The 20,759-nt window shown below is 41.5% G+C and overlaps 1 protein-coding gene and 1 non-coding gene across 6 annotated transcripts in view; both read left to right on the top strand.

The window, feature by feature from the left end:
- Positions 1 to 20,759, top strand: part of FCHSD2 (FCH and double SH3 domains 2) — a 158,644-nt gene that overhangs the window by 25,334 nt on the left and 112,551 nt on the right. For 4 of the 5 annotated variants that reach the window (XM_078390221.1, XM_078390218.1, XM_078390219.1 and 1 more), the window contains exon 3: positions 13,017 to 13,062. The exons of the other annotated variant lie outside the window; for it this stretch is intronic. In XM_078390221.1, coding sequence (XP_078246347.1) covers positions 13,017 to 13,062 — 46 coding nt within the window. The remainder of the gene's footprint in view (positions 1 to 13,016; positions 13,063 to 20,759) is intronic. 5 annotated transcript variants of the gene reach the window in all.
- LOC144588509 (U1 spliceosomal RNA) lies at positions 7,167 to 7,331 on the top strand. The gene has a single exon (XR_013544124.1). It is a non-coding gene; the product is annotated as a U1 spliceosomal RNA (small nuclear RNA).

Here is a 20,759-nt window from a genome sequence, read left to right as displayed (position 1 = left end):
AAAATAGATGACATCTCACTGTAGACTGTTTTGTTTGCATTTAGAATCACAAAACCACCTTGGAAAACTTTGCATATGAAGAGTCAACATGACCTTTGAAACAAGGGAGGAAATGGAAAGCAATTGTCTGGTGCACCTTGTATGAAATTTGAAACTGTCATATCTCAAAAATCTTTGAGGTAACTTTCAGTATTGATGAGCAAACACTTGATTAAGAACAGAAATCCAGAAATGAAACTGCTCTTAGCAGTAAAGCAGCAGGCAAGAAGAATGACCTTTTGCTGTAGGTGAGCTTCTACCCCATTTTAGTTCCAAACATTTAGGAAAAAAATACTGTACTTGCCAAAATCTTATGTAGCAACAACAGATCCCCACGTCTATGTGCTTTTTTTTTTTTTTTTACAACCTTAACCTTCAATAAACATCAGCTAAAATTCTTATTTGGTATCTTCATTCTTTAAAATGAGGATTCAGTACAGGAGGAAGATCCTTGCCAAATACTGCCATATTCATCTTTTAGACAGAAATATTCGGAGTTGATAATTAGTGAAGCTTGGTAGGGTTCGCAGATGGTTTCACTTCAAAGGCTTTGAAGATGGTCATGTGCAGTGCATTGTATGTACCTTCTTTGAGGGATATAGCAAAGATGTATTGGTAAAACTACACTTGAGATTTAAAACCATTTCATACATTTGGACCACCTTTTTCATTCTAAACTTCTTGTGTCTTGCATCTAGACCTCCATTAATTCAGACAGATACTGGTAGGTAGTCTTAAATCTGTGTTCAGGAGCACTTTGCCCCTTCCTTCAATGTAGTTCTGTGCATCACGAATGGGCCAACTCTAACTACTGTCACATGTGTAGCTTCAGTCCCTGTTTTCCTGCCAGTAATAGGGGAGGTGGAGAAATCGGCTCTCTTCTGGCCAGCTACAAAATTTTGAGAGTGGTGGTTTCCTGAACACAGGGTCCCACAGGTTCTTGGACTATAATTCCCAGAAGCCCTATCCATTGACTTTCTGGGCTAGGACCTCTGGCAGTTGTAAACCAAGAGCGTCTGGCCCCACAAATTTGGGAACCTCTGTTTTAGAGCTGTAATTGATTTAGCACCCTCTTTCCCAAAGTAAAGCTGTGGGTCCTTTTAGGGAGAAAGGCGGAGTAAAAATATTTTAAATTAATAAAGTAAATAAATAAGTACAGTACTTGATGTTCCTCTGCCAGCTGTAACCAAAATAAGGAGTTTAGGCCTTAGAGAAGGGAGCTGGTTATTTCCCAGGACATGATGATCAGGATAACTATGAGAAAGATAATCTTCTTACTCCCAAGGTAAAGAGAAAGACCGGAGTTGCTGCTGTCACTTCATCAGGGTAAAGAAATGATTAAACTGGCTGAGAAGAATGTGGATTTGTATCATATATCAACTGCAGCTTTAAAAATTTGCTTGGAAATCATTTTTTTAAATCGTTGCACTACTTTTGTTTGTTTGTTTGCCTGTATGTTTGTTTATTACATTGGTACTCCACTCTTCCTCTAAAAGCTAGTACTGAAGGTGGCTTACAAACTTATTAAAATGATAAAAACAGATAGCCATATTAGTGCCTCAAAATGTTTATATGTTACTAAAACTGGGAAGCCTCAGTTGGTTATGACCATTTGTAATTTTTTTTTCAGATAAAGAGAACTGGTTAAAACTAGGGTGGATTTGATTTAAATCACGATTAAAAATTTTTAAAAATCAGATATTTTTGGACAATTCAAATAAAAATCAGTTTTTATTGAAATCATGATTTAAATCAAATTGTTTTTTATCCACCCCTACTAAAACCGTATTTCATGTGTACAAAGCTAGTTGTTAGTGTGATTTGGCTTGGATAGTCTATGGAGAGTGAAGACATTTTGGATTGCAAATCTTATCTGCTAACTTGAGACCCTTGGGTGGCATCCTTTATCAGTTTGGCACTAGAGTGGTTTTGAATCTTTCAAACTTTGTGTTTGAGAATACAGTACGTTAGCAGTCGCAAAGCAGACATACTTTACAGTTCAGTGTACTGACCACCATTCCTATCCATATCTATTACCTCCCCCTCACTTCCTTCCTTCCTTCCTTCCTTCCTTCCTTCCTTCCTTCCTTCCTTCCTTCCTTCCTTCCTTCCTTCCTTCCTCCCTCCCTCCCTCCCTCCCTACCTACCTACCTACCTACCTACCTACCGGGACACTTCACATAGCTTTTTATTGTTAACCAAACCTCATATGTCCAGGCCTTTTTGTGTATCTTTGTGTATTTTCCTCTCTTTCTAGAATGCCATACTTTTTTTCTTCCTTCTGTTAATTTTGTCACTTTTTGCCCTACTTATTTGCTTAGTTTTCCCTATCATGGAGGTATATAATTGTAGAACTCATTTCCCTTTCTCCTAAAGATTTTTTGTGTGTGTTTTAGCAAAATTCAGGGTTCCTCTGAGTCTGCCAATATTACTTCAATACAGTTCAATAACAAAGCTGAAATGATCAATAATCATCATAATAATGTATTGTGTAGTCAGTTCTGGCTTTTGGTGTGGCAGTCTTTTTTCCCCCTAAGGTATAGAATACCCAGAAGTAGTTTACAATTTTTGTCTTCAGGGGGCACCATGGGACTGTGCAGGTTGCCCAAGGCTACATAGGCTGGCTTTTCTTCTGGGAGGTGCAGTTGGGAGAGTGGTTAAACTCTCAAGTCTCTGACTCCACAGCTAGATACCTAACTCACTGTTCTTCTTCGTGGCCTCTGTGAATGCACACAAATCTGTATTCGCGAAGGCACACAGATCTCGGAATATTCTAGAGCTTAAAAATACGTGATTAGTAGGACGTTGCCCTGTGGGGCACATGCTCCGCCCACCCGTAATACCTCAGTTCCTTTTAGCCGCTGCTGAAATCGGACTTACCAATTTCGATTGGTAAACCAAGTTTACCAATTCTGTGCCCTTCCCTTCGGCCTGTCTACCACTCCGAGGAACTTCACAAAGTGTATGGCTCCAGTCACTGCCTATCTTTGTCTACAAAATATCACAGGGTTCCCATATATAGATGACTGGTTGATAATAGCAAGATCACACAGCGCAGCCCGAAGGGACACTACTTTTGTTCTACAGACTCTGGCAGATCTTGGCCTTCAAGTCAATTACAAAAAAAATCTCATCTGGAGCCATCTCAGACCACAGATTATATTGAGGCCCATCTTGATTCCATCGTGGCCAGTGTGTTTACCCCTCCAGAGAGGATACTCAAGTGAAGGCGAGCCATCCGCCCCTTTCAGCTTTGTACCACAATCACTGCTCACCATACACAGCATCTGCTAGGCCTGATGGCATCAACTACATCTGTACTTAAACATGCAAGACTGAAGATGAGGTCCTTACAGGCATGGTACCTATCCCAGTTTGACCCTTTGATAGACCATCCTTCCAAGTGTCTACTGGTGACTCCAGAGTTGGGTTGCCAACTTACCTGGTGGACCTTCGTCCCTCACCTCCTGATAGGCTGCCCATTCAGACCTCTTCAGCTTACGGTACAAGTCACTACAGATGTCAGTACGACAGGATGGGGAGCACACCGTGGTCATCAAAAGATCCATGTGTTGTGGTCAAGCTCACAGAGGCTGATGCACATCACTTGACTAGAGCTGCTTAGCAGTCATCAAATCTTTCCGAGCTTTCCAATTCCTCATAGCTGGTTGCGGGGTCAATATGACCACCCTGTATTATATCAACAAAAAGGGTGGCACCCATTCTTTACATCTTCTATATCTAGCGATTCAGCTGTGGGAATGGTGTTACGATCACCACGTTTTTCCGGTGGCTCTTCATGTGGCTACAGAGGACAATGAGGTTGCCAATCATCTAGCCGTCTTACTATCCAGACCCACGAGTGGGCTCTCAACAACACCGTCTTCTCCCTTCTCTGCAGTCAGTGGGGGACGCCAGGTCTCAACGTCTTCACCACTCAGACCAACTCCAAATGCAGCAGATACTGCTCGCAGGCAGGGAGAGGAGACAACTCTCTAGGTGATGCCTTCATGGTGGATTGGGGCGACAGCCTACTCTATCTTTTTCCACCCATTCCAATCATCCAGAGGATGGTAGGCAGGATCCGTCAGCTGGATTGGGATGCCGTTCTGATAGCACTGTGGTGGCCTCGTCAACCGTAGTGCACTACTCTCAGAGCCGTGGCTTCGGACTTCCTGAAACTACCCCTTCAACCGTCCCTTCTCACTCAGGACGGAGGTCGGATTTGCCATCCCAACCTCAGCTGTCTTCACCTCACTGCATGGAGGCTTCTCCTAACGTGGCCAAAACCTTAAACAGAGCAGGAAACCCTCTACTCAATTACTGTATTCATATAAGTGGAACTCTTTCGTCAAATTTGCGGTATCATATAAATTGCCTACGGTCCCAGTTTCCAAGACTCACTGCAGTACAGGAGTGTACTCAGGACACAGGATCTAATCTATAGACCTGGATCTTGGTATATGTTATCAGCTTCTTATTAAGTCATACTCTCTTTGTGGGTCTAGAGAACATGGTAGCTGCTTTCCCAATGCGTTTATCCAGCTCGACATCCAGAGAGAGGGTGTCAGAGATGGTTGAGCCAAGATACACAAAGTCATGAACAACCTCCAATTCTTGTGTGGAGATGGTAATAGAAGGAGGTGAGTCCACGCCCTGGCCCATGACTTGTGTTTTCTTCAGGCTGATTGTTAGTCCAAAGTCTTGGCAGGCCTTGCTGAAACGATTCATGAGTTGTTGGAGGTCTTCAGCAGAGTGGGCAACAATGGCTGCATCATCGGCGAAGAGGAAGTCCCGCATTCGTTTCAGATGGACTTTGGTCTTTGCTCTCAATCTAGAGAGATTAAAGACCTTTCTATCTGATCTAGTCTGGAGATAGACACCTTCTGTTGCAGTTCCAAAAGCGTGCTTCAGCATGACTGCAAAAAAGAGATCCCAAACAATAGCATACCACTCTTTGAATGTCTCACAGACCTTGAGCATCCTAATAGGATCTTTGCAGGTGGGAAAATTCTTGCTGGTGCATAACAACAGGATAAATAAAAAAACATGTGCCATCAAGTCAATGCTGACATTTTCAGGATTTTCCAAGTAGTACTTAGAAGTGGCTTCTTCAGGGGGCATATTGGGATTTCTGCTGCTGGACCAAGGCCACACAGGCTGGCTTTTCTCACAGGATGCACTGTGGGGAATCGAACTCCCAGCCTCTGGCTCCACAGCCAAATACCTAAACTTCTGAGCTATCCAGCCAGCTAGAGCGACAAGGTACTTCTTGTTAAATATAGCTGTATAGTATTGGTTATCTCTTGGATGGTTTATTTCCAGATTTATCCCCCAAAAGTAGCTATGAAGTTTGTATCCTTTGTTTCTATGGAAAAAGCTAGATAAGTACCTTTTGAAACATTTTATCTGGTTTGGATGACAAATATGTTGGAAGATGTTAGATTGAAAGACTATCAGTGGAAAAGCTTTACTGCTTGGAAAATAAAGATACTTTGGCCCAAATGACCAAAGGGACTAGTCAAGCCTAACTTCTATTGTAAAACATGCATTGTCAAACATCTTACTGTTTGAATACCATAAATGAGGGAGAACTGTTTTTCCACAAGTCACTTTCACTTGAGGTTCTAGCAAAGCTGTGGGGAAAAAACCCACAACTCATAAAAGTATAAATTCCTCTGATATCTACCAGAAATATGTTATGCTACTCATTCTCCTTGAACTTTGTGACTCAGACATATGTTGGAGAGTTCAGGAATAATCTCCCTCTTCCATCCCTTGGGAAAGCTAGAAGGGAAGGAGGAATAAGCAGTGTGGCAATGAGTTGCAGTATACTGTAGTTTCTATCTCTCATATTTAGACACTAGATAAGAAGCAAAACAGTAATTTGGACCATTTAGACTGATTGTGTATGAGGTTGTGCTAGAGCAGTGGTTCTCAGCGTGATGCAACCCAGGTGTTCTTGGACTACAACTCCCAAAAAGCCCAGCCAGCACAACGAGTAGTAAAGGCTTCTGGGGTTTGTAGTCAGAAAAAAAACCTGGATTGCTCAAGATTGGGAACTGTTGTGCTAGAGCAACATAGTAGTGCCGGAACTGAAAAGGTGGGGTGCCTGCTGCTAATTCAGTTTTGTTAGCAGCAAGTAATTTTCTTTTGTTCATTACTCAGGCAATAGGCCATTTAGGAACCATTAAATTTGATTTTTTTATTGTCTGCTGTACCCCATACTCTCAACCTTGTTGCTAAATGTGGAGCTGCAGTGGTTAAATGTTACTGGTGGCTTAAATAAGCTCACTGAAGCCAAATATTGATGTTCAAAGAACATTGTTTTTGAAGCTTGCTCCATATTTCTTTCTTCTGAGAACACACTAGTTTCTGTGACATCTAGACTTTATTGATTTTTGCTCACTCCTTGGTCTAATGTTTTAAAGCCTAACAAACCCCAACCTGGTTCCTGCATTTGAAACCTCTGAGGATGATGAAAACAGGATGTGCTGGCAGGTGTGCCATATCTGAGTACCAGCTTCTAAGAACAATTTAAAATTCATCTGTTGTGAATTCAAGATCAATTGTAAAGGAGAGCTCACTTGACTCCGTGCATCATCATATGTGAAATAATGAATGCAACCGTTAGACATCTAAATGCATGTGGACCTAGTTTTAAAGTGAGGTGGAATTCATGTAATATAGTATGCTTTTACATTGAATTTTATTTTCTGTCTTAATCCATAGTTGTTGCAAAGATGGTTTGTGTTGTGCTTAAAACTGTTTAAAAAGAATCCATTTTAACTTCTGTTGCACCTTGAGGTTGTTTTTTTCCCCAGTACAACTGCATTATACTACTGTACTCTCAGGTACCATATGATATGATTGGGGAGTTTGCTGATGGGTGGCCAAGCTGTAACATAAAGTTTTTTAGCATATAATACCTATGCACTAGAGGATTGTGGGAGGAACACCTAGCCCCTGATGGGGGTCCCACGGGCCAGTCCAAAACACTGAGGAGCTCTCTTGGACTCTGGCAGGACTGGGGCTGTGGAGCCCTGTACTGAACGGGAGGTGCAGCCAGGGGGTCACCATGCCTTGGGGGAGCAGGGCACAGAAGGGGGTATGAGGTGCAAGGGCCAACTCATACCTTGCAGGGGAAACAGCATGGTCATGAAAGTGGTTTTCCCAGGGGGAAGGCTCATCCATTGCACGTAAGGTGTGCTGCCCCCTATGATTTCCCCAAATGTGGGGAACTCAACTTCATAATTTGTGTTAATGGGGGATTTGAATTCTGCTTTTTCTGGTGTTTTTAGAATCTCTTTACCCTTTGGTTCCTGGCTGTTTTCACCATCTTCTACCATTTAAATTTACAGCCATAGCCCTATTGGCAACGCTTTGCAAGATGGTTTCCCTTCCCTCCCCCCATTGGAACACATTAATTACATAGGACCTACTTTTTATCCCCAAAAAGTGGGGGAGATAAATCGTACAATGTTTTCGCAAGACAGTTTTTTTAGACCGATGCTTCGCAAGGTGGTTCTCCCCCCCCCATTGGAACACATTAATTACATAAGACCTACAGTACTTTTTTATCCCAAAAAAGTGGTGGAGAAAGTGTATGCTGCTGGCTTTCCAGGAGGCAGATTCTAGAAAGCCAGCAGCATACACTTTCTCCCCCACTTTTTTTGGGATAAAAAAGTAGGTCTTATGTAATTAATGTTCCAGTGGGGGGGGGGGGAACCGTCTTGCGAAGCATCGGTCTAAAAAAACCGTCTTGCAAAAACATTGTCTTGTGAAAACCCTCCATAGAAAACATCGTCTTGAGAAGTGCCACAGCAGTCGCAAAAACCCATCGTCTTGTGAGGCAATTGTCTTGCGAGGCACCACTGTACAGTATTCATTCCTGCCCTTGATTGTATAAAACACTTTACTTTCTCTCTGCACTTTTATTGAAACGACTGAACTTAAGCATTAGAAACCTGCTGTAGAAATACCTCAGATAGGAAATTGTCTTTTTCTCCTCAAGTCTGCTTGAAAACTCTGGCTTCTGCCTAAGCAACAAAATGAAAATGTCAGGGGAAAATGCATTTTACTATCTTCTGTCTTCCTTTGTAGCAATTATTAAAGTCAAAGGCATGCATATAAAACAGCAGTTATGAATACATATGTGTAATGCATAACAGATGGGTTTTTTTTGTATGCAAGCAAATAGGCCCTTTCCAGGATTTTAATGAGTGTTACAGAAGGCTTTTGTTAATATATAATGCCAAACATTCTCAAGTAGAATGCTGGTGAAAGGAAAAGCCCCCCCCCCCAAATTAAATCGTTAAATCTGAAATTCTTGACATTGTACAAATGCAGTGTGTCAGATCACTCAAGATAAGATGGTAATGTTTTAGATCAGCAACTGGGTTTTTTGCTTCTAGCACAGGTTCTTTACTCTTGGGAATTCTGCCTCTTTAAATCTCTTCTCTCTTGATGTTTTTGTAATAAATGTCTAGATGTCATAAGAGAATCCCTGTATAAACTGTCCTGAGGTTAAAAAAGCTTTGTATGTCTGTTCTCGGGACGTCAGTAACACAGCTGGAACAAAAACATAAACCTTGAAAGAAGATAAAAGCCTGGTGCTGTCAGTCTCTTGCATTGCTTCTTCCCCAAGCCAGTTCTTTGCAAATAAAAAAAGATTAAAATGTAATTGCTGATCCATGTTGACTTTAAATATTGAATACTTTATGCTTTTTTCTTTATATAATAAAGTAACATCAGAGCAAACCAAGAGTTGATGACAGGAGATGAGAAAACCGTGTTACCAATCATTGTTCAGATGGACTCTGTGCAGCTACTCAGTATATTCGGCTGCCACAGAGGGAGGCAGTATCTTATTTGAATTGTGCGGCAAGGTAAATGTCACTCCTCCAGCAGAAGGAGCAGCTGTTCCTGGCATGAGGCAAAGCTAATCCTGGTTGTACAAGAGAAAGAGAGAGAGAGAGACAATCCCTGTGCATGACTGGGTTTAAAAGGCCTAAGCATTGTGCAGTATTTCTCTCCACCGAGAGATTAATAATATTCAAAAACACCTAATTTCAAATACAGCATATTTATAGCCTATTTATGCAATGTGACCAAGGTTATTTTTACTTTGTTCTAAAATTTAGAGTTTATATTTAGGAAAGTAAGTCAGAATGCTACCTTTCTTGGTACTTCAAAGACGTTCTATTGATGCTTTCCATCTTGACGTCCATGGAGCATCTACACAATTTGCATTTTTGGTCTGCTAGCCTTTAGAAGAGGTTCAAGAAACTTGAAGGGAAGGTTTATAGAAGGTAAAGCTTATGTGAGAGGAAGCATGCACAAATTTAATTCATCCTTCAAGTCTGCTTCCTGAGAAGGAGGATCTGCAAACTCTTGTTAACTTATGGGCATGGTTGTGTGTGAAGTGTTCAATAAATTAAAGTTCTATGCCAAAAGAAACTGAAGGATTTCCTATGAAGAAGAAAGGAGAAAAGCCAGGGTACTCGGTCACCACATTCTGTACCTCCAACCCTGACTACCTGCACTTATTAACTCTATTTCTTTCTTAAAATAATCTAGGAAACATTATTCGGGTATTTCATCAGAACCATGGAGGCTCATCATTCAGATATTTCATTAGAACCATATTATCAGGAGAGAGGAAGAAGTAGGATGTTTGCTACCCCCAAATTGTCTCCTAAATTACATAGCCTGCATAAGCATTGGTGACAGTCCCTATGGGTTGAAAATACTGCTGCTGAATGCCAGGTCAATAAATGGGAAAGCATCAGCTATCCAGTACAGTATTTGATTCTGGATGAGCACATTGATCTGGCTTGCATTATGGAAACCTGCTTGTATGAGGCTAGGGGAGTTCGCTCCTCCCAGTTCTGTCCTATGCGGAGAGGGGAGGTAGGTTACCAATTGTCCCATTCCTTAGTTTTCTGGGTTTGAGTGTGTTTACCTGAAAACGGTGTCCAGGACAGAACAGTGATTCTGTTTGGTGTGTTGCACACTCTGCTGCTCAGCAACCTGAGCTGGCTGAATTGGTCTTGGAAGTGAGTCTCCTTGGCTTCTTCTCCTGTAGGATTTCAACATCTGTGCCAAGGCCAGCCTTTCCACCCTGATGGGACTGTTCCAAGAGATATCTTGCAGGGCATACTCTGGACCTGGTTTTCTGTGCTGGGCCTGTCGATAATAATTTGGGTGTGAAGGACCTCTGTAATTCCATTGTCAGGAACAAATATCATCTGACAAGGTTGAGACTTACCGGAAATCAAGGTCCCTGCAGGGGTGGGGGACCAGTTAAGGTGATCCACCACCACAGACTGAAGGATTCAAGTGGTTTCATGATGATTGCTGCAGAGTTTCCTTTTGTCTTGGCATCAGTTCTGTCGAATCTGGCTAACGTCTGGAAGAGGAATATGGCCAGGGCTGTGCAGGCGATTGCTCCTAAGTGTTCCCATCACGCAGTGGAGCCACACTAGCCCATGCCCCCGTGAACTGGGGAGCTAGTTGTGATGACATGCATGGAACAGGGGCTAGAGCAGTGATAGCAGAAAACTGATTAAATCTGACTGTACACAGCTTAGACCACATTTGAGGCCCTGCATTGTGGCTGAGTCTGCAGCAATGAAATGATTTTCCTCTGAAGCCATTGGTTCTCCACACAACTGGCCAGCAAAGCTGTTTTGGGTGGTTGTGGACCTGTTACATGTGAGCAAGAAGCTGACCACTCAGTAGCCACTGTGAAGAATTTGCATGGCATTTTGAAGACCAGGTCACTCCAATTTGCCCTTGACTTGGACACTATAGTGTACGCAGACCTTGTCAATCCAACTTTGGCTTCTGCTTGTCCTGTTATAGTGGAGGTTTTTCAGTCTCTGCAGCCTGAGGGTGTGGACAGGATCCTTGGAGAGATTAAAGCCACCACATGTGTGTTGGATACTTGACCTTCCTGGCTGATTAAAAAGAGCCAGAGGAAGACTTGCCAAGTGGGTACAAGGGCTGTATCCAGTTTCTGCCCATCCTGCTGTGTGTTCTTTGTAAAAGAAGGATGTTCCAATCCATCACCTTAGAGGCTGAGAACAAGAGTCGTCATGACATTTATAAAATGCAACCACTTAAGAACAGCAGCAGCAACTCATTAGGCTTTTTCCAAAACTTAGTAAGAACAAGAGTAGAACTGATTTTCAGGGCATGGGGTCAAGGGGTTGGCTTGAGGGTTTTCCTGTTGAAGTTAAGTTCCTTGCAGAATTTTTAAGTGTCACTTAGGTTCTGCACCTGTAAAACGTATCAGTTCCTGTTGTATAATCAGTGGCTCTGCTGCAGCGGTTACCTCTGAAGTCATTTTTGATCAGTAGTCAGATAACAATTCTTACCAGTGATCCCTGAAACATTGAATTAAAATCTGAGTGCTTCTCTCTTTATTTGCACTGATCAGCACTACAGCTAAAAATAAAAGTGATGTTTTTCATGTTAAAGACTATTTGCAGAGCTTGGAAAAGTTTTGCACTACAACTTTCATACTTCCCCAGCCAGGGCAGCCAGTGGAGAATATTAGGAACTCTTATCCAAAGCGTTTGTCTTCCCCAAGGTCTGGCTGTCCCTGGTCATATCTTTAGCTTTACTGCCGGTTGATACCTCAGTGCCTGACAAGGCTTTCTCCAGCCTGAGATGATGTTTGGAAGTTTACGTATATCTCACTTAGAGTAGTTCTGGGGAGAAGTTTGGAGTCTTGCTTTGCGAACAGGTGGTGAAGTATACAGAGGAGGAATCGGAGCAATGTTTTTTGGATGGCTGCTGGTTAAAATTAGCTCTAGATCTGAGTAACCAGAACAAAACCAGATGTGTTGCAACTAGCAGGTATTACTGTGGATCTTTGAGAACTCCTTTTCTAAAATGTTTTAAAACCTATAAAGCTGTGTGCGTTCTGTTTGCTAAGGCGGTATGGTTTAATCACAGGGCAGTTTTGCTCTTGATGTTTTCCTTTTCATCAGTCCGAACTGACTTACAAAGTGCTTCAAATAAGTGAATTTAGAGCTATTTTTAGTAATGACTCGGATGAGGGAGTACAGGAAATACATGTCAAGATTTACAGATGACACAAAATTGGGTGGAATAGCTAATGCCTTGGAAGACGGGAACAAAATTCAAAGCAATCTTGATAAGCTTGAATACTGGGCTGAAACCAATAGGATGAAATTTAACAGTGATAAATGCAAAGTTCTGCACCTGGGGGTGGGTGGGGGGGAATGCACTATTACAAGATGGAGGGCACTTCGCTTAGTAATACTATGAGCAAGAAAGATCATGGAATTGTTTTAGATCACAAGCTAAATACAGACTGGATTAAAAGAATAGTCTCTGAATCCTATGAAATACTAGTTCTTCTCTATTTGGCACTGGTTAGGCCTCATCTTGAGTACTGTGTCCAGTTTGAGACATAGTCCTTTAAGAGTGATGCTGAAAAATTGGCACAAGTTGAGAGGAGGGCGACAAGGATAACCAGGGGATTGGAAACCAGTTCTTATGAGGAAAGACTGAAATAACTGGGCATGTTTAGCTTCGAAAAAAAAGAAAGCTGAGGGGAGATGTGATAGCACTTTTCAGATTCTTGAAAGATAGTCATACAGAGGAGGGGCAGGATCTGTTCTTGATCATTCCACAGTGTGCTGGGCACATAATAATGGGATCCAGCTTCAGGAGGCCAGATTCAGGGGAAACATCTTAACAAGGCAGTATGAAAAGAGAACCTAAGGCCTCAGGAGGTGGTGAGCGCTCAACGCTGGAGGCATTCAAAGGAAAATTGCAGAACCATCTGATTTTGGATTCCTGCCCTGAGAAGGGAGTTGGACTCAATGGCCTTGTAGGCCCCTTCCAACTCAGTGTTTCTATGATTCTACCGAAGACGTATATTTCTTGCACTTGAGCTGTGGTATTTATGCATTCATGAAATTTCTTCCTGTTTCTTGTAGGACATTCAGTCAGAAGAAAGCTGCCATTGAGAGAGAATACGCGCAGGTAAGCCACCAAGAAAAATGATAAGGAACGGCAACAGGCACATCATTGTTTTCTGTAAAATCTTCCCCTTCCTCCCTCCACAACTGAACTCTAGGGCCACATAGTACAGAAGAAGAGCTGCCACTCCAAGCCCAGCTTGACCACAGATATATCCTTAGTTTCTGACCAAAACGGGGTGACTTGCACTGAGAAATGGTTGTAGAAAATGTGACCCTGTGTTCCCCTTCTCGGTGGCCTTTGATCCGATTGATCGCGATATACTTCTAGATCATGTGGCTGCATAAAGTCATTTTTTTTACAGTGGCTGTGAACGTACCTGGTTGGTCTATCTTGGATAGTCTTCAGTATCCTTGCATGTCCCATCTTGCCACTCATGATTTTTTTAAAGTGTGAAACTGCAGGGAGAAGTCATCCAAAGTTCTGGGTTGTCCTGTCAGCCTCAGTATGCTGTTGACACACAGCTCTGAGTTTGTTTTTAACCTGTTCATCTTAGGGAAACAAGGGAACGACGGCATAGATGCTTGGAGGTGGTTTCCAGATGGATGAGAGCAAATAAACTGAAGCTTAGTCCGAGAGTACTTTGGGTGAAGAAACATTTCTGATACGGAGGTTCATCACATATTGATAGAGCTGCCACACCTGTCTGAACCTCTCTGTGGTTTAAAGTGTTTTTTTTTTTTTTGAAGCCCTACTAATTAGCCTATCACCAGGATCAGTAAGGATTGCAGGCACCAGAAAATGCATTCTCAGTAGTTACCTTTGTAGTTGTTGTGTGCCCTAATAGGGCTTTCAAGGTAACTGAGACATTTAAGGAGTGGTTTTGCCAGTTTCGCACCCCCTGGAGGGCTTCCATGGCTGAATGGGGATTTGAACTCAGGCCTCCCGAGTCTTAGTCTGTCACTCTGTCCACTGTGCATCCGCTTGCCCCCTTGCCCTGTGTAATTTTCTCTGAAGAGATCTATGGCTAGATCTGTCGCTTTCTTTCCAAGGGTGTTAGAACGTTTGAAGGGAATCTTTAACATCTGTTTAAAATGGTCCAGTAAAGTAAAGCTCACCATTCTTTGAGGCAAAGGCTTTTTCTTTGGCTTTTAATTGAAGAAAAAATGTTTTATGGTGTTTGCTGCTGCTAAATATTTGAAATTGTATTTTATTTCGCCTTCGCGAATATATTTTATTTTAGCTGGCTTTTAAGAACAACATTGGTCACATCAGTGGTGTACTTAAAATTATTTGATATTAGTGCTTTTACTGTTTCTGTTGGAAGCTGCCTGAAGAAGACTGCAGTCTTGAAAAGGAACTACCAGATATGAGAAGTAAATCCAGCACTGGTCTTGTGACAAACATAGGGGCTTACTGCTGCTTGTACACAGTAGTTGGGGAAGATGAATCTTTGGCCCACACGGACAGGGCTGTACAGTCCTAACTTTCAGCATGTTGCACATCCTATGTCATTCCAGAACACTTTTTCTTCAGCTGAGGTGGTGGTGTGGATAGGGTTTGGACTTTTGAAACGTCAGGGTGCATCTCCCTTTCATATTGAAATTATGGGATGGCCCTGAGAAATGCATTGTCCCTGTGCATCGATCCAGTCTCTCGCTTTAAAACAGAAATAATGTGATCTGTATGATTTTTATTATAAAGGAATTGGATGACGATTGCAGGATAATGGTTGTTGTGGGTTTTTTGGGCTCTTTGGCCATGTTCTGAAGGTTCTTCCTGACGTTTCGCCAGTCTCTGTGGCTGGCATCTTCAGAGGACAGCAACCTGTACTCCTGATTGCAGGATACTTTGCCCTTTGAAACAAATTATGCATAACTAAGAATATAACATGTCAGTTTCTTATAAACTGGCAGTATTTCTAGCATTCCTATACTGATAGACTGATGTTAAGTGTTTTGGGTTAACTTACTGCAGCTGAGCTATTCGTATTTAAGTAAGCATCCGTAGTTTATTATCATTAATTCTTTATGGATGGAATTCAGACACTAACTAAAGAGGCTTCTGGTGCTGTGGCTAAACTGCAGTACTGCAGTGAAGACTCTTCTCACAATTAGAGTTTGATCCCAGGCTCAAGTAGAGGTTGACTCAGCCTTCCAGCCTTCCAAAGTCAGTAAACTAAGTACAGTACTCATCATGCTGGGGGGAGAGGCAATATGTAGCTTGCATAATTAAATTGTGAACCACCCAGAGAGAGCTTTAAGCACTATGGGGTGATTTATAAGCAGCGCACGTTGTTGTTGTTGTTGTTGTTGTTGTTGTTGTTGTTGTTGTTGTTGTTGTTGTTGTTGTTGTTGTTGTTGTTGTTGTTGTTGTTGTTTTGCATACTTTCTGTTTCTGTCCATCTGTGACATATCTGCAGTTGATTTCTTTGGTCTAGATAAGGGATTGATGTCTAATGTCTGCTGGCTTATGGTTATGCAATTTTATTTTTGTTTTTTCTCTCTCTTTTTGCTTAGTTTGTTATCAAATAATTGTTGTTCAGGTTTCTTTTTTATTTTTAGTGAAGCTAGTTGAAGAGTTACTGTATTAGTTTTAATAGCAAAAGGGTAGCTCAGAAAGAAAATTCAGAGTGACATAAAGATTTTAAACCATGAAAAATAAATATTGGTGCCTTTGGTTTGAGCAAAAATCCAAACCTTGAACAAGTTAGCTTCTTACCATCTCATTTATTAGGCAATGTTCCTCTGCTCTTCTAAAAAACAAGTGGTAGAGATGAAATATATAGATGTATGCAACCTCTCTGGTACTGTGCCATATATATTTTGATACAAAACAAACAAGGAATGGCATTGTTTTGCCATCTACATGCTACAAATAAAAGACACAGAATACGAGAATGTATTCTGTGAGGTGAGGTTCGTAGCTTGAGCATCTTCCTGGATCCAGATCTCACCATGGAAACCCAGGTGGCATCTGTGGTCCAGCAGCCCATTTCCATCTTCGGAGGATTGCCCAGCTGCATCCCTTTTGTCTAGAGAAAGGTCACGACGCTGATTCATGCCCTTGTTAATCTCAAGAATAGACTACTGCAGTGCTCTCTATGTGGGGCTACCCTTGAGGCTGATGCAGAGACTTCAACTGATCTAAAATTCGGAGGCCAAAATAATAACAGGGGTGATGAAATTCCAGCACATCTCCCCCACTCTGGCCGCCCTTCATTGGCTACTGGTTCGGTTCCACATCGACTTCAAGGTTATGATTATAGCACTCAAAGCCCTAAATGATTTAGGACCTTGGTACCTATCAGAACGTCTGCTTCCAGCCAGATCTGTCCGTAATCCGTTCCTCACAGGCAAGGCAGTTGAGGACCTTGACCCCGAAGGAAGCCTGGAGGGAAAGAACAAGAAACTGGGCCTTCCCACCTATGGAACAACCTGCCCATTGAAATCTGCCTGCCACCCTCCATGGATGGGTTTAAACAAGCATTGAAGACTTGGCTCTTACACCAGGCTTTCCCGGAGCATTAAGATCTCGGCCTTCCTTTTACCATCCTTTTTTTTTCATCCTCTCCATCACCCTTTTTACCACCTTCATTGCCTTCCATTTCAATTTACTGTATTTGACTATATATTAATTAATGTATTTTTATCGTGTTTTAATATTGTTGTTTATACTGTTGTTAGCTGCCCAGAGTGGACTGGTTGTCAGATGGTGTGGGATACAAATTCAATCAATCAATCAATCAATCAATCAATCAATCAATCAATCAATCAATCAATCAATCAATCAATCAATCAATCAATCAGCAAACAAACAAAACTGTATTTTTCATTGCAAATATGTCTGTAGAAGTATACCCACCATTCCCCCATCATGTAGGAAGAGAACAGCTATCACGTTTTGAACAATAGAGAATGATGACGGAAACTAGAACGCTAGAACATGAATTGAAGTAAAGGCCTTGCTGTAGACAAAAGAAAGTACTCTTGCGGTTGGGACCCTGTTTGACAATCCTGGTTGTCCTCATATAATCTTAGTGTATATAGGTTTTCTTTTCTTTTCTTTTCTTTTCTTTTCTTCATTGACTGTTTAAAGGAAGTTCTTGCTTTAGTGAGCCCCTCGGATATGGTGGATGAGCAGCTGAGAGCAATTGAGCATGAAGGGCTGAACGGTGTTATTTTTCTTAGAAGTCTCTGAGAGACGTAGCAAACTTCTCAAAAATCTGCTTTCCTGATTGCGGTGCTAGAAGTAATGCTTTCAGCATGCAGAAACCCAGAAAGTGTTGACAGCTAAAGAAAACAGAAGGAATGTTTAAGTTAAGTCTGCTGTAAATGATTATTCAGTATATAAGTGCACAGTAGCGGACTTGTTTAGTTTCAAGCAGATAAAAGACCTTCTATCAGCCAGCTCTAGGCTTACTTAGGGAGGGAACGGAAATATAAATTGGCCAAGACGGTTCAGGAAAGTAATCCCTGCTTGCTGCCAAGTAGTAAGAAGGCAGGCCGCTAATCTGACGAATATTTGCTCCCAGCAAAGAAGAGTTTCAGTAGGAGCAGTGGCAGAGGGCTGGTCCAGCCGTACAGATGTCTGTGGTGCTATGACTATCATTATCATATTGATATCACACAGTTAAGGATCAGATCTTCCTATCAGACCTGCAGGGTGAATGCTTGTCTTTGTTTCTATTAATAGGACTGGAAGCAGTTTGCAAATAATTCCAGAGTACAGTAGACCTTCTACTTATGGAATTAATACGTATTGGAATGGTGGCTGCAGGTCAAAAAGTCTGTAGGTCGAGTTTCCATTGACCTACAATGCATTGAAAACTGATTAATCCCATAACCGGCCATTTTTGTTCCATTTTTGTTCCATTTTGGTTGTACAATTTTCACAGTGTAGTTCAGATCCGGTGGGGCTAAGGCTGCAAATGCTCCAGCCATTCTCAATCTTTGTTGTTGTTGTTGTTGTTGTTGTTGTTGTTGTTGTTGTTGTTGTTGTTGTTGTTGTTGTTGTTGTTGTTGTTGTTGTTGTTGTTGTGTAAGTTACATAACCTTAAAAGGTGATGTGTGAAGAACTGTTTTGAGTATGTGGCCCCTTTCAAATATGCCAACCCTCCCAGGGGGCCATATGGCCCCTGTTGAGTGTGGCTCCTGGGATGCTTCCCTGTTAAATTCATAGGGGCTTACCTCCATGTCCGCAGTCACATGGTTGTACTGTTGACAATTAAGAATGGGGCTGCTGACCAAGTAAGAAATGTCTAAATATTCCACATCGAAGTTAAATCCCATTTTATGTGACTTTCTATTAGAACAGCCCAGGACAGCTTCATTGAACTAATGACAGATTATAGTATATATTTCACTACAGGAATTGGCTTTTTGCCTTCTTCCCTGATAATATCTCTGGTTTCATACTATAGTTCTTTGAAAATAGTGTACATAGAGCGAAATAATATTTTTTTTCACTTCCGTTGCCTTCAGCTGACCAAGGGAAGTCACTATTTATTTATTTATTTATTTATTTATTTATTTATTTATTTATTTATTTATTTATTTATTTATTTATTTATTTATTTATTTATTTATTTATTTAATTTATATGCCGCCCACACTACCCAAAGGTCTCTGGGCGGCTTATTAAGTCACTTATTAAGCCACATTACAATATTGGCAGGAGCCTAATCGTTCCCAAGTGGCCCACACAGGCTCACTCCTTTCTACAGTGGGGTCTTGACTTAAGAACGGCTTGAGTTAAGAACATTTTGACTTAAGAACCACTCTCATAGGAAAATATTGACTTGACTCACATACTTAGATTTGAGTTAAGAACTGAAAAAAAACCACACGGGAGGCAGGGAAAGTGCAAAATGTGAACTTTCAGTTAACTGTTGGCCAGTGAAAAGGGTGCCTGTCTGCTTCCTCACTCCTCCCAGCGTTTAGAGAGTGGATTGGGAGACAGTCTTCAGACTGCCTGGTACTGGACTGCCTGGACTGTATTTTTCCTGCCTTCCCTGAATCTTTCTTGACCTAAGAAAAAAAGAAACAAAATATCCCCCTCTAGTGGTCGAAGGCGGAATAGCAGCTTCCCATTAGTTTCTATGGACGGAAAAGAGCAGATACGGATCAAATGGTTTTCAATGCATTCCTATGGGAAATGCAGATTTCACCTGAGAACTTTTTGACTTGAGAACCGCCTTCCAATACGGATTAAGTTTTCAAGTCAAGACCCCACTGTACTTGTGTAGCTGTACTCTCAGGCTGCAGAACCAGAGGCCAAGATAAAATTCTGGTGATCATGGAGCCCAAGAAAGTAAAATCTGTCACTGCCTCCATATCTTCCCCTTCTATTTGCCAGGAGGTGATGGGACCAGTGGCCATTATCTTAGTTTTTTTAATGTTGAGTTTCAGGCCGTTTTTTGCACTCTCCTCTTTCACCCTCATTATAAGGTTCTTTAATTCCTCCTCACTTTCTGCCAGCAGAGTGGTATCATCTGCATATCTGAGGTTGTTGATATTTCTTCCGGCAATCTTAATTCCGGTTTGGGATTCCTCCAGTCCAGCCTTCCGCATGATGTATTCTGCATATAAGTTAAATAAGCCGGGGGACAATATACAGCCTTGTCGTACTCCTTTCCCAATTTTGAACCAGTCATTTGTTCCATATCCACTTCTAACTGTTGCTTCCTGTCCTACATATAGGTTTCTCAGGAGATAGACAAGGTGGTCAGGCACTCCCATTTCTTTAAGGACTTGCCATAGTTTGCTGTGGTCCACACAGTCAAAGGCTTTTGCATAGTCAATGAAGCAGAAGTAGATATTTTTCTGGAACTCTCTGGCTTTCTCCATAATCCATCAAGGTATATATACTAAAAGACAGTAATGGCGGTTGGTTGGTAAGAAAGTCAGTGGGTGTTGAGCACTGTCTTTGATATGCAGGTCATTAGTAGAAGCTTTGTGCTGTAAAGAATGTGAGAACCTCTGTCATAAAATAGCAATGGTAGGGTAACATGAATGTTAATTAGATGGGCTATTTACAGTCATTGATGAACTTTTCTACAAGCTTTTCTTTATACAGTGGGGTCTCTACTTAAGAACTTAATCCGTATTGGAAGGTGGTTCTCAAGTTGAAAAGTTCTTATGTTGAATCTGCATTTCCCATAGGAATGCATTGAAAACCATTTAATCCATCTGCTCTTTTCCGTCCATAGAAACTAACAGTGGAACCTCTACTTAAGAACTTAATCCGTTTTGGAATGGTGTTCTTAAGTTGAAACGTTCTTAAGTTGAAGCAGAATTTCCCATAGGAATGGACTGAAAACCAATTAATCCGTTCTGGCTGTTTTTTTGTTATGTAGAGGTGCGTTCGTACATTGAAGCATTAGTTCCCATAGGAACTAATGCAAAGCTGGTTAATACGTACTCTACCACTAGGGGAAGATTTTTTTTTTTAACCTAAGATGACCTAAGGTTAAAAAAAAGAGCAGGAAAGGTTTTTTTTTCCTGTTCTTATCTTGGATTTCTGTTCTCAAGTAGAAGCAAAATTTAGCAAATGGAGCTGTTCTTAAGTTGGATTGTTCTTAAGTAGGGACGTTCTTAAGTAGAGACCCCACTGTAATCAGTTGCAGTTGGGTGTGAATTACCCCAGACAATGGATGACCACAAGAGCAGAGTAGAATCTGTTTTGCCTTAGAAATATAATCAGTTTCAATTAGGTCTTTAAGGTGCTACCACATTTTTTTAACTTCTATTTTGTTTTCA

This window comes from Pogona vitticeps, chromosome 3 (genome assembly GCF_051106095.1).
Source record: "Pogona vitticeps strain Pit_001003342236 chromosome 3, PviZW2.1, whole genome shotgun sequence".
Taxonomy (NCBI): domain Eukaryota; kingdom Metazoa; phylum Chordata; class Lepidosauria; order Squamata; family Agamidae; genus Pogona; species Pogona vitticeps.
This window is presented reverse-complemented; position numbering and strand designations above follow the sequence as displayed.